At 43.5% G+C, this 24,304-nt stretch overlaps 1 protein-coding gene across 1 annotated transcript in view; it reads left to right on the top strand.

Moving 5' to 3' along the window:
- The window catches only part of CYFIP1 (cytoplasmic FMR1 interacting protein 1), a 113,980-nt gene that overhangs the window by 70,365 nt on the left and 19,311 nt on the right, over positions 1 to 24,304 (top strand). The window contains exons 17-23 of the mRNA XM_075535398.1: positions 321 to 477; positions 1,775 to 1,871; positions 3,455 to 3,531; positions 3,941 to 4,049; positions 7,988 to 8,107; positions 11,767 to 11,966; positions 19,460 to 19,547. Of these exons, the coding sequence (XP_075391513.1) occupies positions 321 to 477; positions 1,775 to 1,871; positions 3,455 to 3,531; positions 3,941 to 4,049; positions 7,988 to 8,107; positions 11,767 to 11,966; positions 19,460 to 19,547 (848 nt within the window). The remainder of the gene's footprint in view (positions 1 to 320; positions 478 to 1,774; positions 1,872 to 3,454; positions 3,532 to 3,940; positions 4,050 to 7,987; positions 8,108 to 11,766; positions 11,967 to 19,459; positions 19,548 to 24,304) is intronic.

Genomic DNA, 24,304 nt, shown 5'->3' with positions numbered 1-24,304 from the left:
TTTAGCCTAAATTTTTTTAAAAGAACAACAATCAATCCTTTTCCTGTTTAAAATGTGATTTTTTTTCTCATGGTCCCTCGAGGGCCCAGAGGGTCCCTGTCTCAGGCATGTGTGGCCTCTCTGGACCTCGATGCCGACTCTCCGTGAGGGTGCCTGCATGGGTGAGGGGGGCTGCTGGATGCACACGCATCTGTGCCCTTGGAGTGGGCGTGAGGCAATTACCCCCATGCGCATGCCCACTCCTGCTTGGTCCGGGGAATTCTTCTTGCCTGCAATTCTTTCTGCTTTGGAAGGTTAACATGGTGTTTGATCTCTTAAAGAGACGCTGCAGCAGTGCTGTGACCTCTCCCAGCTGTGGTTCAGAGAGTTCTTTCTGGAGCTGACCATGGGCAGGAGAATCCAGTTCCCCATTGAGATGTCCATGCCTTGGATCCTGACGGACCACATCTTGGAGACCAAAGAGGCGTCTATGATGGAGTGAGCATCCCGGGGGTTGATCTCTTTGTTCGTGGTGCATCGGGCGAGCTTGGGGGCATGTGGGAACTAGGGAATAGAGAGTGGTTTGGTGGGGATTGCCGGCATTCCATTTGAGAAGTAATAGAAGGTTAAGGAAGCCAACAAGCTTCTTGGCTTCAGAATGAAACCAGGAATCCGGGCAGTAGGGTGTATGACGTGCCTGCTGTGTGTTGGGTGGTGGGCCAGGCCCTGAGGACCAGGCAGGACAAGGGAACCAGCCCTGGCTGCTGATCCTCCCCCAAGCCATGGCCAGCGCAGGCCTCCAGGTGTGGGCACTGAGGCTTGGGATGACTAGGCGCCCGCCCTTTGCTGTCCAGCATCCCCTAGGCCGTAACCTCGGATGAAGCATGGGAAGAAATTGTTCATGGAACAGCTTTGTTTGTGGGGTAGGGCGGAGTCTTTGACAATATGAAACCCATAGCATGAGAATCATTCAAAAGCAGATGTCCTTAGGTGAGTACACTAGGGAGCCAAGTGGCTTTCTATGAATGCTCAGCTGCCATTGGTCGTGTCTGCTACAGACAGGCCTAGGACAAGGACACCCATGTTCTTCTAAGTCTCCATCCTGAGTGACCATGGAGAGGGTGTCTGGCTGTACTGAGTCCTTCTGTTTGGGGTTTTGATGGTGCTTGGCTCTCATGGGCTCTCCCCTTTATGACTGGGGGGCCTGCCACCTCCTCACAAGGTCCTGAAGTTAGCACCTCCTGCCTGGTAGAGACTCCCAGAGGGAGGGCCACGTGGCTGCCCAAGAGGGACTATTGACCACGGACCATGCCCATAGTGGTGGGGGAGGAGGGCGCCTTGCAGTGCTATATATTTTTCATTTTAAGTCACACATTTCTTTCTTGAAATGTAGAAGAATGAAGAAGCGCTTGATGTTGATATGAAAGTACTCAATACTGGAGATGAAAAACTTGGAAGGGAGAAGTTTAGTTGAGCCCTGGTGTACTGGGAAAGGCTCGGTACACAGCAAGGAGGCACATGACTGGCCCGCCTCGGTGTGGTCTCCTTGTTCTCTGGGTGAGCGGAGCGTACAAACTCCACTTCACACACAGTGGTGGGAACTTGGGGACCCCCCGTGGCTACGGTGGCCACTCTCGAAATAGCACTGAGTTTGATGTTTGGATAAGAACCTTCCCTGTGAGAGAAGAAAGACTGAAAGGTTAATGTTCCTGTGGATCGTGAAGCCTCTAGGAGTGGGGACTCCCGGGGCGTGGGCTTGGTGTTGACCAGCCGGTGACAGCTGTTTCCCCCACAGGTACGTGCTGTATTCTCTCGACCTGTACAATGACAGTGCACACTACGCGCTCACCAAGTTCAACAAGCAATTCCTCTATGATGAGATCGAAGCCGAGGTGAGGGCCTCACTTCAGAACTGAGAACTGCATTTCTCTTCCCTTTGATTATTAAAGAAATTAAACTTAGTACTTTTTCATGTAAGGAAATGTAACTCGTGGTATATTTACACAAGAAAGGCATGCTGTTCTAGGATACACTTCTTCACCAAGGATAGGTCTTCAACATTTCTCATATCCTCACCTATTTTATATTATGAACTTCCTGAAACAAATATTTGTCTTTAATGAAATGGGTTGAACGATCACTATTTTCTTTAGTTTTTTTTTTCATACATGCATCAGTTTATTTTTGTTGTTGTTATTGTTTTACTTTTTTTTTAAACTATTTTTTAACAATTTATTGGGGCTCATACAATTCTTAATCACAGTCCATATATATACATACATCAATTGTATAAAGCACATCTGTACAGTCTTTGCCCTAATCATTTTTTTCTCCTCTTTTCTTTTTTTACATTTTATTAGGGACTCATACAACTCTTATCACAATCCATACATACACATACATCAATTGTATAAAGCACATCTGTACATTCTTTGCCCTAATCATTTTCAAAGTATTTGCTCTCCACTTAAGCCCTTTGCATCAGGTCCTCTTTTTTTTTCCCCTCCCTCCCTGCTCCCCCCTCCCTCATGAGCCCTTGATAATTTATAGATTGTTATTTTGTCATATCTTGCCCCATCTGGAGTCTCCCATCACCCCCCTTCTCTGCTGTCTGTCTCCCAGGGAGGAGGTCACATGTAGATCCTTGTAATCCTTGAACTTCTTGTAGATGATTTTTTTTTTAATTTCATATTTCTTCAGGATAAATTCCTACACATGAAGTTCCTAGGTCTTTAGACATATACCAAAGAAATGAATCTTATTAACTGGCTGTATCTTAGACTCGAACTCCAACAGATTGCTCTTGAATGTTATGGGCTTTGTGCTCTTGGGCTTCTTTGGGCTTCTTTGCTCTACCTTCTCACAAAGAGCACTTGGAAGCGATTCTTCAGGAAAGACACTGTGGTTCCCTGGGCCTCTCCCTATGGAGACCTCTCCCTCCCAGCTCTCCTCTGTCAGGGTTCCGCTCATTGCATCCAGTTCACAGTCCTAGGGGTGGGTGCTAGCCCCCTTTTCGAGAATATGAGTTTGGGGGTTGGAGTCTCACGGTTAAGTTCACCTGACTGACCCCCAGACCCAGTGCAGCCTGCACACCTCTTCTCCCACAGCGCATGGCGGGACCCCCGGGAAGCAGGAGTTGGCAGTGGAGCTGCTTCCCAGAGTGAGGGGCTCCCAAAGCAATGCAGACTTCTCTCACCGAACGAACACATGATTCAGAAGTACTTCTTCAGATTCCTTTAGACTGAAGAGGGTAGGGACATTCTGATACATCACATTCCGTGGCTGTGTGGTAGTCAAACAGGTGGTTTGATTTGTTGGTGTTGTACAGTTAGAAGATCATGTTAGACAGGGTTCTCCAGCCTGCCTGTCACAGACGGTTTCTCTTTTCCAGTTGTCTTAACAACAGCAGCATCTTCAATTGTGTTATTTCCGATTTAGGGACTCAAAATCTGAAGTGTGCTTTCTTTTCATCCAGGTGAATCTGTGTTTTGACCAATTTGTTTACAAGCTGGCAGACCAGATATTTGCGTATTATAAGGTGATGGCAGGGAGGTGAGTGTCTGTTTTGTGATTTATCTTATTTTATTTTTAGGAGTATAAATATACGCAACAAATCTTGCATCCACCCCAAAATTTTGCTCGTGTAGGATTGACATTGGCAACCTGCGCTACACTGCATGTAGCCTTCCACATGTTCACTGTTCCTCCTTCATAACTCTTAATTTATACTCTGTCCTTTAAAAATCTCATCTCTGCTATAGAGTTACTGCTGTTAATTTTATTTCCTTTAGACAATTCTCTAAAGGGGCACCCTGCTTACAACAGACAGTTTTTACTAATTTACCCCAAATATTGTTTGGTGTAAATGGTTTGTGATTTCAATATAAAATCTTTCATGAATTGATTTGCTATTTCCACTAAAATTTTCAGTGCTTGATGAATTTTTTTTCCTACTTATTAGTTTGCTTCTTGATAAACGGTTACGATCAGAATGCAAGAATCAAGGAGCGACGATCCATCTCCCGCCGTCCAACCGTTATGAGACCCTGCTCAAACAGAGACACGTGCAGGTTGGTGAGGGCACGCGTGACTCAGAGTGAAAAGGGGTACCATGTAATAGAAAATGTTGGGGCTTTTTTTTAAAGCTAACTAGGTAGTTTTTTTTTAAACTGTTTCAAAATTTTATGTTTTTTGTTGTTGATGAGAATATACACAGAAACATACACCAATTCACCGATTTCTGCAAATACCATTTAGTGACATCGATTCATTCTGAGAGTAGTGTGACCATTGTCCGTCCTCCTTTTCTGAGTTGTTTGTCTCTAATTAAACATAAGTTCACTGGCCTAAAGGTTGTATATAATATTTTGAATTGCTGGCCTCTGTTTGATTCCATTTTTTTAAAAGAATGCAGGACTCAGCTCAGACATTCTTTTGTTAGTTAAGCTAACTTACTGAATGGTTTAAGTTTTTAAGGTTCTGAGATTACCTCAGGCATCATATAGCCTCCATGGCTCCAGAAGGTGTGAAATCCAAATCAAATTCTGTTCTGCATTTTACCCTCTTTTGATCAGATTCCATAGACCCTTTATTTAGAAGGTTCTGTAATAGGCGCCATCCAATTCTTCTGGTCCCTTCACAAAGGAAGCGGTTCATGGTGGCAGTTGTTATACATTCCATTATCTTCCAGGGAACTGGAGATCAGCCATGGGATGGCTACATGTCTATAGCTAAATAAGTTTTCTCAGATCTCAGTATATTAGAGATCTGTGTGAGAAGGCTTATGAAGTGATAAATTGGGAAAAAGCAAAAACATAACCCTACTTCCATTGAAACAAACACAAAGGAAGTCTTGGAGAAGTTTGCTACTGTCATTCCACACCCTGCCCGGCCACTGCTCTAGCTTCTAGGTGGCCGCTCGCCCCAACTCCAAAAGCCAGAAGCATTAAAACCATGAAGGTAAGAAACAAGCATGAGCTGAGACAGTCTCAGAGGCGAGCTTTCTCCTTACAAAAAATATGCACTTAAAAATATGTAATGCTTATTTGTTGTCATCTTCAAAGTAAACATTTAAACCCAATCCTCACAGCCAATGAGTCGATTTTGACTCATAGCAACCCTCTAAGACCGAGTAGGGGATGTTGTAAGTTGATACTTGGATGAGATTGTGGATTTAGAGTGGAGGCTGCAATGAGTTGGGATTTGGGGGGATGCTAGAATGGGATAAATATACTCTTTGCATATGGAATAAATGTGACTTCTGAGAGGCCAGAAGGTGGATTAAAGTGAGTTGACAGACTGCTATATCTTTGTCCTATGGAGTGGCTGGTGGGTTTGAACAGCTGACCTCTTGGTTGGTGCTTTAACCACTGTACCATATGGGACTGGGGTGTGTGTGTGTGAGTGTACACATACTATTAAAAAAGACAGATAATTCAATTTAAGTCTGCTTTCTAAAGATAACCACCATTTACATGTGGGATATTTTTAAACAGTGATTTCTCCATCCATTTTGAATGCTATTGTTGAAATGCTAGTATAGTGCAGAAGTGTTCCCAGGACGCTGAAGCAGAGATGGATTAATTTTATTTACTTGTCACAGTGTGAAACCTGTGAAGATTACAACTGTGTCTGAGGGAGATGGTTCTGGACAGCAGGCTAAAGAAAGGGATGTGATGATTGACAGGCCCAGATTCTCTAAGACAGGGGTCCTCAAACTACGGCCCGCAGGGTATTTTTGCCCCTTTTGTTTTTTTCTTCAAAATAAAATATGTGCAGTGTGCATAGGAATTTGTTCATAGTTTTTTTAAAAACTATAGTCCGGCCCTCCAATGGTCTGAGGAACCGTGAACTGGCCCCCTGTTTACAAAGTTTGAGGACCCTGCTCTAAGGGCTCTAGTAAGCTCTGAAATTTCTGCCGTGATTTAAGTATAAATTCAATACAGAGGATGCTGCAAAGTTCCTGGAGTCTGTGTGACTTCCAACAGCAGGTCCTTCGTTCATGACATCCAAAACGTTTAAATGCACGTGTATCATTCTGTAGCACTCTCCCAGGGCTCCTGTGCCAGGTTACCAGGAACTGAAGCTGGAGCCAATGTCAGTTAATCTTGTTCTAGAAGCCAAAAGTCTACAAACAAGGTGTTCATAGGGTTGTACTTCCTCTGAAGGTTCTAGGGGGAAATTCTTGACTTTTCAAATTCTGGTGGTTCCTGGGAAGACTCACGTCTTTGCTTCCTCCTTCACCTGATTTCTCTGCTGTCAGTGTCCAATCTCCTCCTTCCTCTGAGAAGGGGGTACTGGATTCCGTGTAGTACAGACCACGCCCTGGCTTTCCCAAAACTCACATCCATTCCACATGAAAAAAATACGTTCTTCTCATTCCAACATCTCATTCCTGTGTCCACTAAACCCAAAAGCTCATCCACGTACCAACTCAAAAAGCACCAGATGGCATCACCCGAGTCAGATAGAGGGGGACTGTGGGTGCGATCTATCCCAGGACAAAACCTTTTCCACGTGACCTAGAAAACAAAATAGGACAGGCACAGACTAAACATCTTCATTCTGAAAGGGGAACATTAGAATAAACAGGTCTCTAGCCCTAAGCAAAAAGCATTAAAGAAAATTCCTTCAGGCTTCAAGCCCAGCCAAGCTGACACTCCGGGGTTGGGGTTGGTGGCACAGTTCACCAAACAGAAGGGGTGGTGGTTCAAGCCCACCTAAAGCCGCCTCCGAAGACAGGCCTGTTGCCCTCCTTTGAGAAGAACGCGAGTGAAGAGCCTGTGAGCAGTGCCGCCTTTCACCTGGGGGACACCGGGGTTGCAACGGACAACACTGTTGAAGGGGGTCACGCTTTTTCCTGGCTAACCTCTTTTCTTGATTGGATGATTAACCACACAGTTAAGTCCTGATTGTCCTTTTCTTTAGAGCAGTGGTTCTCAACCTGTGGGTCGCGATCCCTGGTGGGGGGGTTGACCGATCCTGTCACAGGGGCTGCCTGATTCATAGCAGTAGCAAACTTACAGTGATGAAGAAGCAACGGAAATAATTTTATGGTTGGGGTGGGGGTCACCACAACAGGAGGAACTGGATTAAAGGGTCACGGCATTAGGAAGGTTGAGAACCACTGCTGTAGAGCATGGATTAAAATCTTTTGTGATATGGATAAGCTGAGAATCGTCAGAATCATCAATTCTGGTTCATTTTTGTGCGGTTACGTCTTCATTATTTTTAATTGTAAGCAACAAGGAGAAGTCAGCTGCCCCTTCCATATTTAGCTTGGAAGTGGTCTCAGGTAAAGGTCTGACTTCGTTCCTCACAAGCTTTGCTTTTGATGCAGTTGTAGACTATAAGGTGACCACTACCTAGTAAGGATCACCTTTTTCTTTTGTTTGCTATAATGTATTGTTTATTGCCTTCTCAGATCTCACCAGCAACATGATCTTTAACACAATTTTTAAAATTAATTGTATGTTCAAGGCAATTTAGGCTCCTCCTCCACCACCACCACCAAAATGCTCCCAGTTTCTGCTCATTATCCAACTCCAGAGCCACTTCCACATCTTCAGGTGTTTGTTAATAGCAGCGTCCCACTTTGTAGTACCAAAATTTATATTCATTTTCTAGCATTGCTGCGGCACAGTATCTAGACCGGGTGACCTAAAGCCATAGAAGTGAATTCTCTCGCAGTCTGGAAAGCAGAAGTTCAGAGCCAAGACATTGACAGAAGCTCGGCAGGCCTCCGGGGAAGCTCCTTCCTCGTTCTTTCAGCTTTCCTGTGCGGCAGCATCATTCTGACCTCTGCCGTCCTCAGAGGCCCCGGGATGATCGCACCTCAAGATGATGGACTACATCTGGAAAGACTGTCACATTCAGCACATAGACATGAATTTGGGAGGACGACACAATTCAATTTACTACACGTCTATAAACTTTTTTTTATCTTCTGAGATGGATTTCTAGGGGGAATTCACAGTTTTTCACGTGACACCCTCTCCTCTGCCCCCAGCTCCTTGGCAGGTCGGTAGACCTCAACCGTTTGATCACACAGCGAGTCTCGGCTGCTCTGTATAAGTCTTTGGAACTGGCCATTGGTAGATTTGAAAGTGAAGACCTGACGTCCATTGTTGTAAGTATCCTCCCTTTTTATCCAACTCGGGAGCTTTTCTCATCAGTGGAAAAGGACTTGAATTAAGTTTGCTCTTGTCACTCTTGGTAAATTGACCTGATGATAGATGTAGGTTTTGTATAAAAATAAAAACAGATGGGCAGTAATTGAGAGTATGCTAATTGAAAATGCCCTATACTGGGTATTTAAAAATTTTTTTTTAAATCTACTCTTGATACAATGTTAAATTTATCTCAAAGGACAAGTAATTATAATCTTGAATGAATTATTACCTAACCATAGTAAAAGGTAGGTAGCTACTTAATTAATTCAGTGACATGTATATCTAGTAGATAAAAGTGTTTAAATTTTTTATAATAAAAAGGTATCTGTTCTTGGGTATAAAGCTAATGTGATAAAACTTACACAAAGGAATTATAGACTTCAATATGAATCGTGATAACTTAAGTAAATTTTGAGAAAGCCTTTTGTTAGGGATGGAAGAGCTAACATTAAGTAAAGTGCCCAAAATAGTCCTTAAATTGAATGTAATTACCACTGAATATAATTACTTGATAGACTTTGATTAAAATTTTTTTAAGTTTGATAAAATAAACTGTCACGATGTCTAGAGCTCCTCTGATTTTGAAAGGATTAGGAAGGACTGGCCTGTGAGATATTAGAATATGAGATGTAGCTTCACTACAAGTAATAAGTGGAACAGAACTGGAGAAACAGGGAGGGCAGGCATTCTGTTGGGAAAAGTCCCCCTCTGCAGGGAGAGATTATGCCAAATGTGTGTCTACAAGATCTGTAAGCTCTTCTTCGGCCGAAGAGAATTGCTTGCGGTAGACCAGAAATCCCACTGAACGAAGACAGAAAGGGGAGTGAACAAACATAGAATTGTGAGGGAAAAACCTTCCCAGAACTATGAGTCCCTGGCATTACTGGGAATCCTCCAGAGGCTACACCCCACAGGGGCAGGGGCAGAGGTAGGGGAGCTGGGCTGGTGCTAGACGAAGTCCCCTTTGCTAAGAGGACAGGAGATAGAGGTAGCTGCAAGGAACGTCAGTACCAGCACTGAAGGCTTCACCAGGTCCCAAATCCTGATGCTTTGTGGCAGAGCAGTCACTTGTGCAAGTTATAAAACCTAGAGCAGAGGCAATTCCAGAGCCTCATGGAGCTGAGCAGTGAGGCACTTAAAAGAAAGTTTGCTGGAGAGAAAGTTAGAGGTAGACAGGACTTCATCCAAATGAAGTCGGCCTTCAATTTGGCTCAGCCTCTGATTTTACTATGTGTTCTAAAGTTAGTCTCTTTGCAAGGAATTCCTGTTAGACAGGGTTCTCTAGAGAAACAAAACTAGAATGCTAATAATTTTATATATATATTTATATAGATAGATATATAACTTAAGAAATAAACAGTTAATTAATCTATAAAGCAGTACAAATGGCTCAGTGCAACTCACTCCCGTGAGACACTGGCAGTCCTTCATGTCGTGAGGGCCACCAGGTAGTCCTCTGTAGAGCTATTCAGGTTATCCAGCCACAGGCAGCAAATAGCAAGGCAGGTCACCAACAGTCAGCCAGATGACAGGGTCTGACAGTCCCCAGCTCAAGAGATGTAAATTCCAATGGTGTGGCGAAGCAGGTCTTGCAGGAACCTCAAATTACAGCGACACAGTCCACGGGTTAGGTGTCCCACAGGTAGTGTAGCTTGCAAATTGAGGCAAAGAACAAGCAAGGCAGCCGCACACTGGTCCAGTGATCAAAGAGCCAGATACAGGAAAGGCAAGGCTCACCGAGCCATTTATCTCTCCGCCCTTCATTTATTCCCACATGTGTTCATTGGCCTTGTTGGCACAGTAAACTGTAACTCTCTCAGAATTTTATAAGCCTCCAGGGTTGGAGTTTGAACACACCAGCCGATCCATGGGAGAAAGTCAGCGTCCATGAAAAGTGCAGCCTTGAAAACCTTATGGGACAGTTAGGCTCTGTCCTACAACTTGCCAAGATGAGTTCAAATTTGACTCAACATTAGCAAGTTTGGTTTGGGGTTCACGGGGAAACAAAAATATTCCATGCCTAGCAATTGCAGTTATGTGAACCTCTGTATCATAATCCTATCAAAAGATTCCCCCATGCATGAAAGTTTGTAAGCCAGTCTGAAGTGACTTTATGCCCCAAATTTTGGGTATCCAATTTCAATACTGCCCATTTATATCAATCCTGTGCTCTTAGGAGACAAACATACTCTTTGACGTAAAGAATCTTCATTCCATTTGGGGTCTGCATCCATAAGCAAAATCAAATCAGGTCAGGTCAGCCACAATATGCACCAGTTCACAGGCTTAAAAATCTTCTCTTCATCTGGTTGGGTTCTGGGTGCCTTAATTTGGGAAGCCTCACTTAGCTTCACCAGGGTTTCCATTGGCTGCCTCACCTTTCATCCATGGCTCCATCATAGATTCTAAGCAACCCTTGTACCTTTGGGCTAGGTCATGCCATAGAGTCAGGTTCCGTACAACTCTTTAAACTTCAGACCAGCCAGCCTGCTCTCCTCTGTTCCTCTAGTCCCTGTGAACCAGGTCCACAGGTGTCAGTAGCCAGAGTCAACCCATCTGTCTATTGGTGCCTGTCTCCCACTTCCACTGAACAAGTAGATCCAGTTAGTCACTTAGCAAACTTTCCAGGCTGCCTGCAGGCTCTCTTTAACATTCAGTCCTAGAGAGTAGAGTTCCTTCAAGGTTCTAAGTTTTTCCAGCTTCAGAGCAAATCCCTACTTCAAAATTTTAAAAGGCCAAATGGCTCCTTTTTCCTCCTTCAGTCAGCCAACAGTTCTCTGAGCAAATCTTTAAATTCAGATGTCCTGAGCACTCAAGGCACCTGCGGGGCTTACCTTTTCTAAGCATTTTTGGCAGAGATTCCCTATGAACCTATTTTACTTATCCAATTTAATGACTGAAGGCAGCAGGCTTACACTCTCTATTCATAATTCCTAATAATCGTTTCTATCACATATCAATAACAATAAGTAGAAGAAATCAGTGTAATCCTAAGCACATTCTTAAAACAGTCACATTCAATCCTTTCTTATCCTATTCATATGCAATATGATCCTAGGCCTCTGGTTGTATCACACCAGGGCCAGGCCTTGTCATCCATTCTCTCTAAGCAGCATGGTGTCAGAGAAGTTCAAGGGAGCATTTTTTCCCCTTGAGCTCAAAATTTACATTTATCACATTCATTTCAGACAGGAATAATCAAAGACAGCAACCAAGTAAAAGAATGAAAATGTTAACTTGCAGTGTTCTTTCCAAAGAAGAACTCAGCCATATCTGACCTCTGGCTAGACCTGAAAGCCAGTTGTCAGACAAACCTCCACTCTCCATCTTCCTGATTTGTTTCTCTAGTACCCCACTCCCAAAGTGTACCATAAAGTGGTAAGCTGGGTTGAGAAACAAATCCAGTGACACTCATACTAGGGTACTCCCCCCAAAACAGAAAACAGCTCTGCTGGGCAGAGCTTTCATAGTATGCATTCCCCCGCTAGCTCAGCATCGAGTAACTGAGTTAGTGCACCCAGTGGCACCTCCTGGGAAGGTTCTCTCTGGTCACAGTGAGTTTTTTCTTAAGAGCAGTTTCACTCTGTTATGCCACCTTTGTCTCATGGTTCTGTAGGAACTGGATGGTCTCCTAGAAATAAACCGTATGACCCACAAGCTGCTTAGTAAGTACCTGACGCTGGACAGCTTTGATGCCATGTTCCGGGAAGCCAACCACAACGTGTCAGCCCCTTACGGAAGAATCACTCTGCATGTCTTCTGGGAACTCAACTATGATTTTCTGCCCAATTATTGCTACAACGGCTCCACCAACCGGTGAGTGTAGTCTGCTTTCCTCCACTCCTCCAGGTTGTTCGCTGTGGGTTCTGGATGCGTATATAAAAGGAAGATCTTAGATAGCCACATTTTTCCAGGGACTTGGTCATATTGATAAGCCACTGTCTTCCTGTTTCCCTTTTTCTTTTTTCTTTTATTCCCCCCCTTTTTCCTCTGTTACTTTTCTTGTCTAAGATACTTGGGTCGTCCTGGACCCTTCCATTTGCAAGTTCAGCTCAGGTCTGCCCTGGGGCCACATAGTCATGGCTTTGCCTGAGAGATTGAGTAACCAGTCTGTCGTTGGAGCCTGGGCAGGTAGATCCCTGGTTCCTGTCGTTGAGCCAACACTTAACACCTTGCTATAGAAAGGTGTTTGGAATGTGATTGGAATGTTCATCTTGGATAACTTGTTACTTTGTCATGCTTCCATGTTAAAATATTGGGAGAAGAGGGGACTGTTGGTAACCCTCTTCTTACCCACATAGTCATTTGAATTACACAAACTCTCAATTTTGTGGATGGAACAGTTGAACAGACACAGTTTTTTGTTTGTAAGCCCCAGGAGGGTTCTACCATTCCCACTGCACACTGGGTAATTTGTCTTGCTGAGATTCGTTTTCTGTTCAGATTATGGCTCCATCTCTCTGATAGCAGGCACATGACAGAGACATAGAGGGGTCTATGACATGCCCATGCCTGCCACAAATACCTGCTGCCCAGGGTGGGAGAGGGGCAAATCTTTCTGGAGATAGAAGTGTGACTGTATCTAATTTAAGGTGGCCAGACGTCCCACGGCGTTTTTAAAAGTCCCGATTTTTGGAAAGAATGCACAAGCTAGGGTACACGGTTTTCAGCTGCCATGTGGCTATTTCGCCAGGATATGAGTTTTATCAATGGTGTCTTGCTTTACCAATGTTAAAATCTGGTCACCTTAATCTAAGTGGATATCTGTACATCTCAGTGTTTGTGTGAGTGTACGGTATGTATGAATGTGGAATGTATTTCTGTAAGTGTGAATGATTTATATTTTTCTACTTTTATTGGGGGCTCTTACATCTTATTACAATCCATACATTCCTCCAGTGTGTCAAGCACATTTGCACATAGGCCGCCATCAACATTTTCAAAGCATTCTCTTCCCACTTGAGCCCGATATCAGCTCCCCATTTCTCACCCTCCCTCCCCCACCTGCCCTCCCTCATGAACCCTTGATAAGTTATAGATTATTATTTTCATATCTGACTTCATCCTCTGTCATCCTTCACCCACTTTTCCATTGGGTGAGGGTTCTAGGTTGATCCTTGTGATCGATTTCCCCTTTCTAACCCCACTATCCCCTAATCCTCCTGGTATCTCTCCTCTCTTGTTGGCCCTGAGGGGTTTATCTATCCTGGTTCTTTGTGTTGGCGGCTCTTATCTGTAGCAGTGTGCATGCTCTGGTCTAATCCAATTTGTAAGGAAGATCTGAGGTCATGATAGTGGGAGGAAGGGAGCAGCAAAGAACTAGAGGAAAGTTGTGTGTTTCATCGGTGCTATACTGCACCCTGACTGGTTCATCTCTTCCCTGTGACCTCTCTGTGAGGAGATGTCCAATAATTGTCTACAGATGGGCTTTGGGTCTCCACTCCATTCCCTCCCCCTGCCCCACCGTCACCCCTCCCCATTGGGTATGATTTTGTTCTGGATCTTAGGTGCCTGATACCTGATCCCATCAACAACTCATGATCACACAGGCTGATGTGCTTCTTCCATGTAGACTTTGTTGCTTCTGAGCTAGATGGCAACTTGTTCATCTTCAAGTCTCTAAGACCCCAGATGTTATATCTTGATAGCCGGGTATCATCAGTTTTCTTCACCACATTTGCTTATGCACCCATTTTAGCTTCAGTGATCATGTCGGAAAGGTGAGCATCACAGAATGCTGGATTGTTAGAACAAAGTGTTCTTGTGTTGAGGGAGTACTTGAGGCAAGACCTAATGTCTATCTGAAACCTTAATTCTTAATATTATAGATATGAGTACATAGTTCTTTTCCCCTCACGTTATATATATATTTACATATGTTCATGCCTGTATTTAGACCTCTATAAATGCCCTTTGCCTCCTGGTTCTTTCCTCTATTTCCTTTTACTTTCCTCTTGTCCCACCATCATGTTCAGCCTTCATTCGAGTTTAGTAATTCATCACTGCTACATTGCCCTTGATTAAGCCTCACTAGGCATCCTACACCCTTCTCTCCATTGATTTTAGCTCGCTTGTTGTTCCCTTGTGCCTGGGTTGTTTCTCCCTCAACACCCGCTCCTTTATCCCACTCCCTTTCTCCCTTATCCCCCCAGAACCATTGGTCCCATTCTTTTCATCTCCGAATTATTTATCCCACTTATCAAGATAGACATGCAAGTACATTAATAAGTGCGAAAACCAGGCAAAGCCAAATAAACCAACAGAGGAAGTCAAAACCGACAAAACAATAACAACAGCAGCAACAGAAAACGAGCACACAAAAAAAGCCACTGACAAGAACGGAAAGGCCTATAAATAGTTCAAGGTCTGTTTATTGGCCTTTACGAGTGTTTTCCAGTCAAGTCTGATGGGGTGCCAGACTCTGTCTCCAAGGTCGATTTTTGGTATTCCCCGGGGATTTCATCACTTTGATCCCCTTGCTGCTCTGTTGCATGCCCTTAGTGTGATGGGGTCAGGTTATGCACAATTCCCGCACTGTGTCTCCACTGTTGTTCCCCGCAGCACTATGGTTTAGTGAGAGACATCATGTCTCATGGTGGGGTCAGCCCTATGGTCCTCTCTGTGCGTTGTCTGCTCTGAGCAGGAACATCATCCTCAGGGCTTGCTTGGCCAGGATGGCCTCTCCTCTCTCTTCATCCCTTTTTGTTTCTCCCACGTGCTCTTATCCGACGTGCTCCCTTCTCCCCAAGCTGTAGCCCCAGTGCTGTCCCCTGAAGTGCATTCTTCTGATGGGGGAAGTGTGAATGATTTGTGTGAGTGAATGTGAGTGTGTGCGAGTGAGAGTGAGTATATGTGTATATATGTGTGTGTGTATATCATGTGTATATTCCTGTGAGAGGTATGTGTGAGATAGTGTACATGTCTATTTGAGTATATGTGTGTACAAAAGTATGTGAATGAGTTGTGTGGTGTAAATATGTGTGTGCTATGTGACTCTGTGGGTGAGCACATGTGTGATTATGAGTATACGTCAGGTAAGTGAGAGCGTTTTTTATAGTTTCGTGGGGTATTTTAACATAACTGATGTATGTAAGTTCACATGTATGATGTGTGAGTAAGTGTGAACATGCCACGAGTGTTGTTTTTGGTGTAAGGTGTGTGTAGTGCACGAGTGTTTATGGCATCTCAGTGATGTCAGTGAGTTTGGACACATGACTAAGCATGTGAAGGCTGGAAGACTTACAGCATAAATGTGAATGTATGTAGTTTTGTGTATTAAAGTGTGTATGTGATGTATGAAGAGATCGTATGAGTGTGTGTGAGCAGATGAGTGAATGTGTATGACATTTGAGCATGTGAATTAAGTACGTTAATGTGAATGTGTGACCATGAGTTTGTTGACTTACATGACTGAGTGAGCATGTGTTTAGTATGGCATGTGTGTGAGTGAGCATATGTGTGTGTTTGCTGAGTGAATATAAACATGAGCGAGTGTCTTGTTTGAGAAGGAGCAATTTGCAAATACCTGACTGTCTAAGAAAATTTTAATGCTTTTTAAAAGATAATAAAATATATCAACAACATAGCATAACAATTACAGTGTCCAAAATCTATATCAAGAATGATGAGATAGACCAAGAGCTAGGAAGATATGATCCTTAAAGGAAAATCAAACCAGTGTAGAATGAACATGAAAATGACACAGGTGATGGAATAAGCAGACATGACTGTTGACACGCTAAATACATACGTGCTCGAACAGTCAAAGGAAAAACATGAAAATGGTCAATCTGTAAAGGAATCAATTAAAATAAAAAAATAAAAATACAGTTTCTCAAATAATTTACCTAATGGATTGAGTATCGGATTGAACTTTAAATATCCGTCTGTGTACTGGGTTGAATAAAATTTAAATACAATTCATGTGCTTGGAATCTCAGGATGTGGGCTTTTTGGAAATAGCATCATTGCAGATGCAAGTAGTTAAGGTAAAAATGAAGTTTTAGTGGAGCAGAGTGAGCCTCTAATCCAATGTGATTGGTGTCCTTATAAGAATAGACCAGGCCAAAAAGAGGACCTGATGCAAGGGGCTTAAGTGGAGAGCAAATGCCTTGAGAATGATTGGGGCAGGGAATGTATGGATGTGCTTTATACAATTGATGTATGTATATGTATGGATGGTGATAAGAGTTGTATGAGTCCCTAATAAAATGTAAAAAAAGAAAAGAGGAGAAAAAAATGATTAGGGCAAAGACTGTACAGATGTGCTTTATACAATTGATGTATGTATATGTATGAACTGTGATAAGAATTGTATGAGCCCCTAATAAATTGTTAAAATTAAAAAAAAAAAAAGAATAGACCAGGCATCCTCAAACTACGGTCTGTGGGCTGCATGCGGCCCACCGAGGACATTTATTTGGCCTGCCCGGTGTTTTTGCCTGTTTGTTTTTTTACTTCAAAATAAGATAAGCGCAGTGTGCATAGGAATTTGTTCATAGTTTTTTTTTTTTAACTATAGTCCAGCCCTCCAACGGGTCTGAGGGACGGTGAACTGGCCCCCCGTTTAAAAAGTTTGAGGACTCTGGACTAGACGCAGGCATTTAACTAGAACACTGTGATGGCCGAAGCAGAGAATGTAGTGAAGCCGTGATGTTACCAGCCTAGGATTACAGGCAACGCCAAAAGGTGGGGTAGGGGTTAACACAGATGGAGAGGAGAGGGGCTCTACACGGAATTGTTCTCTGACTTGCTTAGGATGGCGCTTTCCTGGAAACATTCCTGTGTCTAAACGCAACCAACTGTACACTTAGAATGCATACATTTAATCAAATGTAACTTTCAGCTTAAAGTTGAATTTTAAAAGTAAGAGTTTTAAAAGTTTTAAACTTTAGAATATGGAGTGAAATTGGATCATGATATAGGAAAATGAAAAAAGGAGGATTGCACAATAAAGGACTAAGTTCAGGGTAGCATCCCCCCAGCTGAGAACTGTCTTTGCTGGGATTGCCCTATGCTGAAAACTGAGTCTCGAATTAGATGAAAAGTGAAGCGATGACTCCTAATCCTGGTGTTAAAACCATATTTCTCCTATTGTAGAGTCTATAAATATCCAAATTTGATTAAGGAAAGGTTATATAAGAATATTTTTTAGCGGTAAATACTAGAAGAAATGCTTCATAGTATTTGGGAAGATTAGAGAAAAGTAAGTAGGAGAATGGTATTTGTAATATGTCATTGACATTTTAGTTTACTTATCAGTATTGTTTGATTAAGCATTTTGATAAGAAATCAAGTTATACAGAAGGCACTCTCATGGTGCAGTGGTAAAATGCTCAAGTGCTGAACCTCAAGTTTGGCCATTTGAGCCCACAGCTGCTCCTTGGCAGAAAGATGTGGCCCCTCTGCTTTGGTAAAGATTCTGGCCTATGACACCATTCTACTCGTAAACTTTTCAAAACTGCTTTGTATCTCAGCTAAGTGCCAAAGGATTAAGCTCTGGTTTTAAAATCTAACTAGCATTTTAACATGCTAACTTTATGGAAACATACTCTGTTCTGTATCGATTTAGAAGGACTTTCATAAAGGTAATTCTTTTTGATAGTTGTTTAGGGCGATGACCTCATGTACAGTCGTCGCACCCTTACCTAAACCCACCACGTCTGCACAATCACTGGTCTGCCGGAGCCCATTGTTGGGCCACTGTGTGATTGGATGACCTACCAATCGACCAGGCTCATCCCCTAGAACGGTAGGGGGTTGTGCTCTGGTGATGCATTGGCTACTTTTGGAGATAGCTCACCAGGCTTTCCTTCCTAGTCTTCTTAGCCTGTAAACTTTGTTGAAACTTGTTCTGATGGGATTTGAAGTAGTGATGGCATAGCTACCCCATCAAACGTGCCAGCCAAGACGGTAATTAAACTCACAGCTGCGTGGTGGACAATACTGAGGTCTTGCTTTGGTGCTTGGCTTCCTCCAAACTGATTAGTAGACTTGTCCAGTTGATTTCTATTCTAATGCTCACATAGGTACTGTCCCTTCTCGCAGAGTTCATGGAGATGGATGTGTTGCAATAGCTTACAGGTGCTGTCCCCACAGTCAGCAGTCACTGGCATTTATCCCAGGATCTAGTGCTCTTATTATCGGTGTGTGGACCCACAAGCAGACAGCCATGCACACATAGGTGCACACACACCAAGAGCATTAGGGCACATGGGTAGAGACAGACTGATAGTAGTCAAGGATCCTCTGGGAAAATCACATACACACACACACACACTTGTGTGGTTCTCTCCTTAGACACTAATGTGATTTTCTTTATTGACACATGATGGCCTACCATTGGCTGTGGCTATAACAGTGGTATGTCAGGATGGACCATGTGCCTCATTGGGACCCAGGATGTGGCTGCCTATGTCTTCTCTGCTGGTGAACTTGATGTAGCAGTCTGCTGGCTGCACCTTCACACCCATGCACATTCTGTTTAGTGCGCTAGCATGCTTCTGACAGTTACTCCCTTTCTGATATAGTAATGTGTTAATCTAGTTATAAGAGCTGAATAATTAAACTATATTTTCTTTATTGTGTTTATTTTCAAAAGTTGTATGTTTAAGTGATTTGAAGTGTTAGCTGATCTGTGCATTTCTGTTTTAAAAGTTAAGTTCTTGATTTTAAGTGACTTCTGATTGGTAGAATTCTCCATGTGGGAGACCTGGGTTCACTTTCTGACCAGTGAGTCTCATGTACGACCACCACTCATGTTACTATGATGTTCAGTGGAGCTTCTAGGTTAAGACAGACAAGAAAGGAAAGCCTGGACCTCCTGGGGGGTGTGGGGTGGGGGGATCCCCATGGCTTACAACAGTCCAGTTTCATTGGAGGAACTCAGAGCATGATCATATAATAAGTGTGTTCATAAATGCTTACATTTGCTGATTTTTTCTGGTTAGCTCTTAGCTGGCGGTTTCTGTAGCCAGAGGGGTAGACGTCCCGAGAACACAGTATCCAGCACTCATTCCCAAGGATGACTCCGTTTGAAATAGTTCCATTGCTATCAGGGCAGGAAGCTTCACTTTTCATACTCTACTTTCTGGAGAGTAAGAAGCTGAGTGATCCATTTCCTTCGTAGACTGGATTATAAGAGATATACCTGTGTTATATTTCAGAGTATCTATTTCCCCGAATTTTCCTATACAATGGTTGTTGTATCAGTTAACTGGGGGAAGAATTTCTATTGATGGATAATGAAAAAGTTGTGAATTTTTAAGGACTATAATTAAGTTTTTATTTATTTATTTTTCTTCTTTTAGGTTTGTTCGGACAGTATTACCATTTTCTCAGGAATTTCAAAGAGATAAACAACCGAATGCACAACCTCAGTACTTGCATGGATCAAAAGTAGGTTATTCTTGGTTTGTAATGACTAATTTATTTTAAATCAGTTGTTGTGATGATTTTAAGTTTACAAGGTAAAAATTTCTTAACTATAAAATGTTATTTTTTTTCCTCTACTCTATCGGCACCTTTCCAAAAAGTAGCAATGATTTAAAAAATATACACTAACCAATCAGCTAACCAGGAAAAAGCAACTGAAGCCCTTATCTGAAAGTAGCTCTACATAGTGTCGTGTTAGGTCAGCTCCCTTTGAGTGAGGATAGTGGGGGGTCTTGACCTCACATTGGGATTGCAGTCCATTTGGGATTCAGGGAGGGTTTCAAGGAAGTGTGTGGAAGGGGTACACAGAGCATTAGAGGTGTGACCTGCAAAGCGAAGAGCAGAGGTGGAAGGGAGAAAGACGGAAAGGATCAGACAACCAGAAACCAAGAATAAAGCTTCTGTGTGGTGAGCAGACAGAACCCACTGTTAGGCAGGGTTCTCTAGAGAAACAAAACTAGGACATGTGTGTGTGTGTGTGTGTGTGTGTGTAGGTTTATACATCAAGAAGGAATGTAACAGCTAATTAGTCCACACAGCAGTACGGAGGGCTCAGTTCAACTCACTTTCATGGAGCAGTTAACACGAGGAGGTACCCATTAAAAACTGGAATTGTGCTGGGCAGAGCAGACCTTTGCAGTATGCTTTTCCCCCACTAGGTGAGCATTAGCACTCCCTCTGAGTTATTACACCCAGTGGCATCACCTGGGAAGGTTCTCTGTGGTCACAGTACCTGAGTGTCAGCTTCAGTTCTGCCTGCCCAGTTCTGGTGGGCAGCATGGGGAGCTGGCATCCCTGTCCAGACTGGTTTTCAGGTGCAGGGTGAGCTACCCGCCTGGTGGGCACCGAACTGTGACTTGGTAGAGACATTCCAGAAAGTCAGTGTCCTCATGTGCCTCGTCTTTAGAAAAATAACTCATCCAATTAAAAACATAGAGTTCTTAGATTATCTCATCTCGGAGAATCGGGACATGCTATTGATTCTGCAGACCTCCCTGCCAGCTCCTCAGGCTGCTGGCTCCCATGTTTACCTCCTTCATGTAGACTGTTGCTGAGGTCTGATGCTGCTGGCTCGTTTCAGCATGCACCGTACTGCTTCAGTGTTTCTTGACGTCCCTTCTTTAATTTAGGTGATGTTTTCTTTCTACCCTTAATTTGATGCTAGGATAATAAATGCTATATTTCTGGGACACCCATGTCATCTTTGTCTCCCTACCTGCACAAGTATATTCTTTACTGTTGCTTCTACCCGCATAAGTATATTCCTTACTGATTCTCCCCTTTTGTCTTTGTTATTTCTCCTCCTCCTGCCCTTTGATTTCCATTACATTGCAGATTGTGTGGATAAGGCGCTGCTATTGTTGCTTTGGCTTTTGCTCTACTAGATAAGACTTAAGCTTACTGCACTCATGCACTTTTTTTCCTTCCCAACGGTTTTATTCACATATCAATAGTCCAACCACTTTAATTCAATCACAGTCATCACCACAATTGGTTTTAAAACATTTTCTTCAATCTTGTACTCATCTTTATGTGCTCCCCACTTCCCCCAAACTCCCCTGCCACACCCCCAAGGGACCATTAATCTAGTTACTGTCTCAATACATTTACCTACCATGGATTTCATAAAACATTAAAAAATAACAATGCCAAGAAAAAGTAAAAGAGATGGAAAACTTCCATGGAAAAGAAAGCAGAAAATATTAAAAACTAGAACAAATGTAAATGGATCACAGGAAAGACCAAATGACAGGGTGCTAGATTTTAGCCCAGCTGCAGCTGCAACAGTCCACTTTCCAGTGCATTCTGCATGCTAGCCAGGCTGTTCACATTCATGGTTGGGGGGCGGGCGGGGGGTATTCCCCAGGCTTACTCCATGTGTAGTTCCCCTTTATTATTGAGACAGCTTTCCAATGGATCTGAAGGGAGGTCAAATGGCAAGTTGTTACATTTTGACCTAATTGCATCTGTCATATTGACTTTGCATGCCCCCCACACACCCCCGTCTGATAACAGGGCTATGCACATCCTCAACCACGACTGGACGGGAGTCACCAGCTGCTGACTCCACGTGGGGACCCTGACAATGAATTTTGGTCTTTTGCCACCCATAGCCTTCTGCAAGTCAGGTGTTCACAATTTAGGTTGTGATGCCATTCCCTCCTTTAGATCTGGATGATGTTGTTTACAGGGCTTGGATCACACAGGCTGATGTGCTTCCTCCTTGTGGACTTAGTTGACATCTCCCTTTGAAAACAAGCCTTTAAGACCCCAGGGTGTTATTCTTTCTGATAACCAGGCACCATCTAGTTTCTTCACTACACTTTGCTACAGCAAAGTGATTTCTTCATTAGGTCAAACATAAAGCAGGGCCATGTCATAATAGCTAATTGGTCTTAGATTGGAGCTAGAATAAGTGCAGGCCCAAAACCCATTCATGCATTTATGGTTTATGTAGGTCTCTGGTTCACCTTAGAGATACCATTTTCGTTTTGTGTTAGAGAACAGTACCAATTATCCCCCTGGGGCATCACTTCCACGGCCATCAAGTCAGTGTTGACTTATGTAACCAATTGGTCATGGTAGAACTGCCCCTGTGAGTGTTCAAGCCTGCAAATCATCGCAGGCGCAGAAAGCCCCATCCTTCTCCGGGGCCTGCCAGCTGTGCATTCGTACACGTTGTTCAAGAAAGTGCGTAAACTCTTGGGAAACAGTTATTTGTGCATATTTACTGCCTAACATCTTTTAGTGCTTTTGCATTTTGCCCAAATTTTGTGCTGGACATTTATATAGATCTTGTACAAAGTCCAGAAGTGGCTCTGAGAAGTAGTCATTAATGGTGACATGAGTATTACCCCTGTGCTGCTTCTGCCACTTCACAGCCACGGGACTTGGGTCATCTGTCAGTCTTGGGTCCCCCTGTAGGCCGAGAGACTAGCTATGTTCTTGCTGGATGGGGCTGGGGGTCGGGGTGCGAGGGGAGGGTCGGGGATCTTGAGATGTGCTCTGCAATTTCTAAGTCAGTCAGATGGCTGCAATTTGTAACCATGACTTATCACAGCAAAAGGGCACAGCCAAAAAAAAAGTCAGCAAAGGAAAAGAATTTTTAGGTGAAGTCCACAGCAATGAGGCACCACTTCCAGCGTCCTCTCAGTGGAGCTGGGGCAGGGGCTGGTGTTGGACGTGCAGGAAGAGCTTTAGTGAAAGTGGGAAAGTCTTACACTCGATGGGTTCAAATGGGCAGCTTGGGAAAGATGTTTGGGTGCCCCTGCCTGGTGAGTTTCTCTTGTATCGTCCTTTCCCTGCCTTAACCCGCTGCTTTCTAAGCTGTTTTCTAAGCTGCTTTCTAAGCTGAATCCGCTTCCGTGAGGTCGTTTTCTCATCCGTTTCTCATTCCCAGTATCCCAGTTTCTCTCTCCATCCCCCTGCCGTCAACTGCCTTATCAGTCCTAACAAATCCAAGGATTGCAGGCAATACGGCAGTCTGCTGGAGGTCAGATGATGAACGTGATGGGAGACCCGTGAAAATCAAGCCCTCTTTTCCACGGAGTCCACACATCCCTGAAGCAAGCAGGCCACAGCCCTGAGGAGCCTTCCTTTCAAACGCTTGGCTGCTCATAGACCATCTCGTTGTTGAGGGACAGGTTGAATTATGTTAGAGCTTGTCTGGAGCTGTCCCGATTACTATACTTGGACCAAATCCCTGAGAATCCTGGCCTAGCTTTGTTGACATAAAACCTTAAGGATTACAATGTACTTCTGTGTTGTTTTTGTTAATACGTGTAGTTTGGGTGACATATGACACAACAGATTAGTTTTCCATTCACCATTGAGGGGATTGGGACCTTAGTTCCAATCCCCTCAATGTAACAGCACTCTTTCCAGCCCTCCCTGGGTCCCTGTTGTCCTGTTTTCTTGCCCCTTCCTGTCTCCTGAGCTTTGTTGTGGGCAGATGTGTTGCCCTCTGATCTCCTATGGTTGCTTGCACTCAGGAGGAAATAACTCGGTTATTCCTCACTCTATTGCTATGTTTGTTTGGTGTCCGTGAGAAGGTGCTGACTCATTAGCGACCCTGCCTCCAGCCTAACTGAGCACTGCCTAGTCCTGATCCACTCACCTTCATTGCAGTATTTGAGCCTATTGTGTCAAGCCATCTCCTTGGAAGTCATCTTTTTGTTTTCTCTATACTTTGTTAAGTCCTTTTTCAGGAACTGATCTCATCTGATAATCGTGTCCAGGCTTGAGGTGAAGCCTCCCTATCCTCTCTCTCTTCTTAGGAACATTCTGGCTGTACTTCCAGGATCGTTTGTGCTTTTGGCAATCTATGGTAGATTAAATATTCAAACACATCAACTCGTTTCCAGTCTCCCCTATTCATTGTCCAGTTTTTACTTGGGTTTGAGATTATGGACAGTAGCATGACTTGGGTTAGGCAAACCTCAGTCTTCAAAGTGACATCTTTTGCTTGAGTGAAAGAACAGATGCGCTCACCCATGTTCATCTCAGCACTGTTCACAACAGCAAGATCATGGCAACCTGTAAGCCAACCAGTGGTCATAAACGTTGGTACATACACACAATGGAGTACTGTGTATCACTGGAGAATAAACATGAACCTAAGTACCCCATGGAATGGATGTACCTCCAGAATGTTATACTGAGGAAAATGAGTCCATCACAAAAGGACAAATATTGCATGAGACCACTGCATGAGAAAAATT

Source organism: Tenrec ecaudatus, chromosome 17 (assembly GCF_050624435.1).
Source record: "Tenrec ecaudatus isolate mTenEca1 chromosome 17, mTenEca1.hap1, whole genome shotgun sequence".
In the NCBI taxonomy this organism is placed as follows: Eukaryota; Metazoa; Chordata; class Mammalia; order Afrosoricida; family Tenrecidae; genus Tenrec; species Tenrec ecaudatus.
The sequence above is the reverse complement of the archived record's forward strand: the minus strand, read 5'-3'. Positions and strand labels throughout refer to the sequence as shown.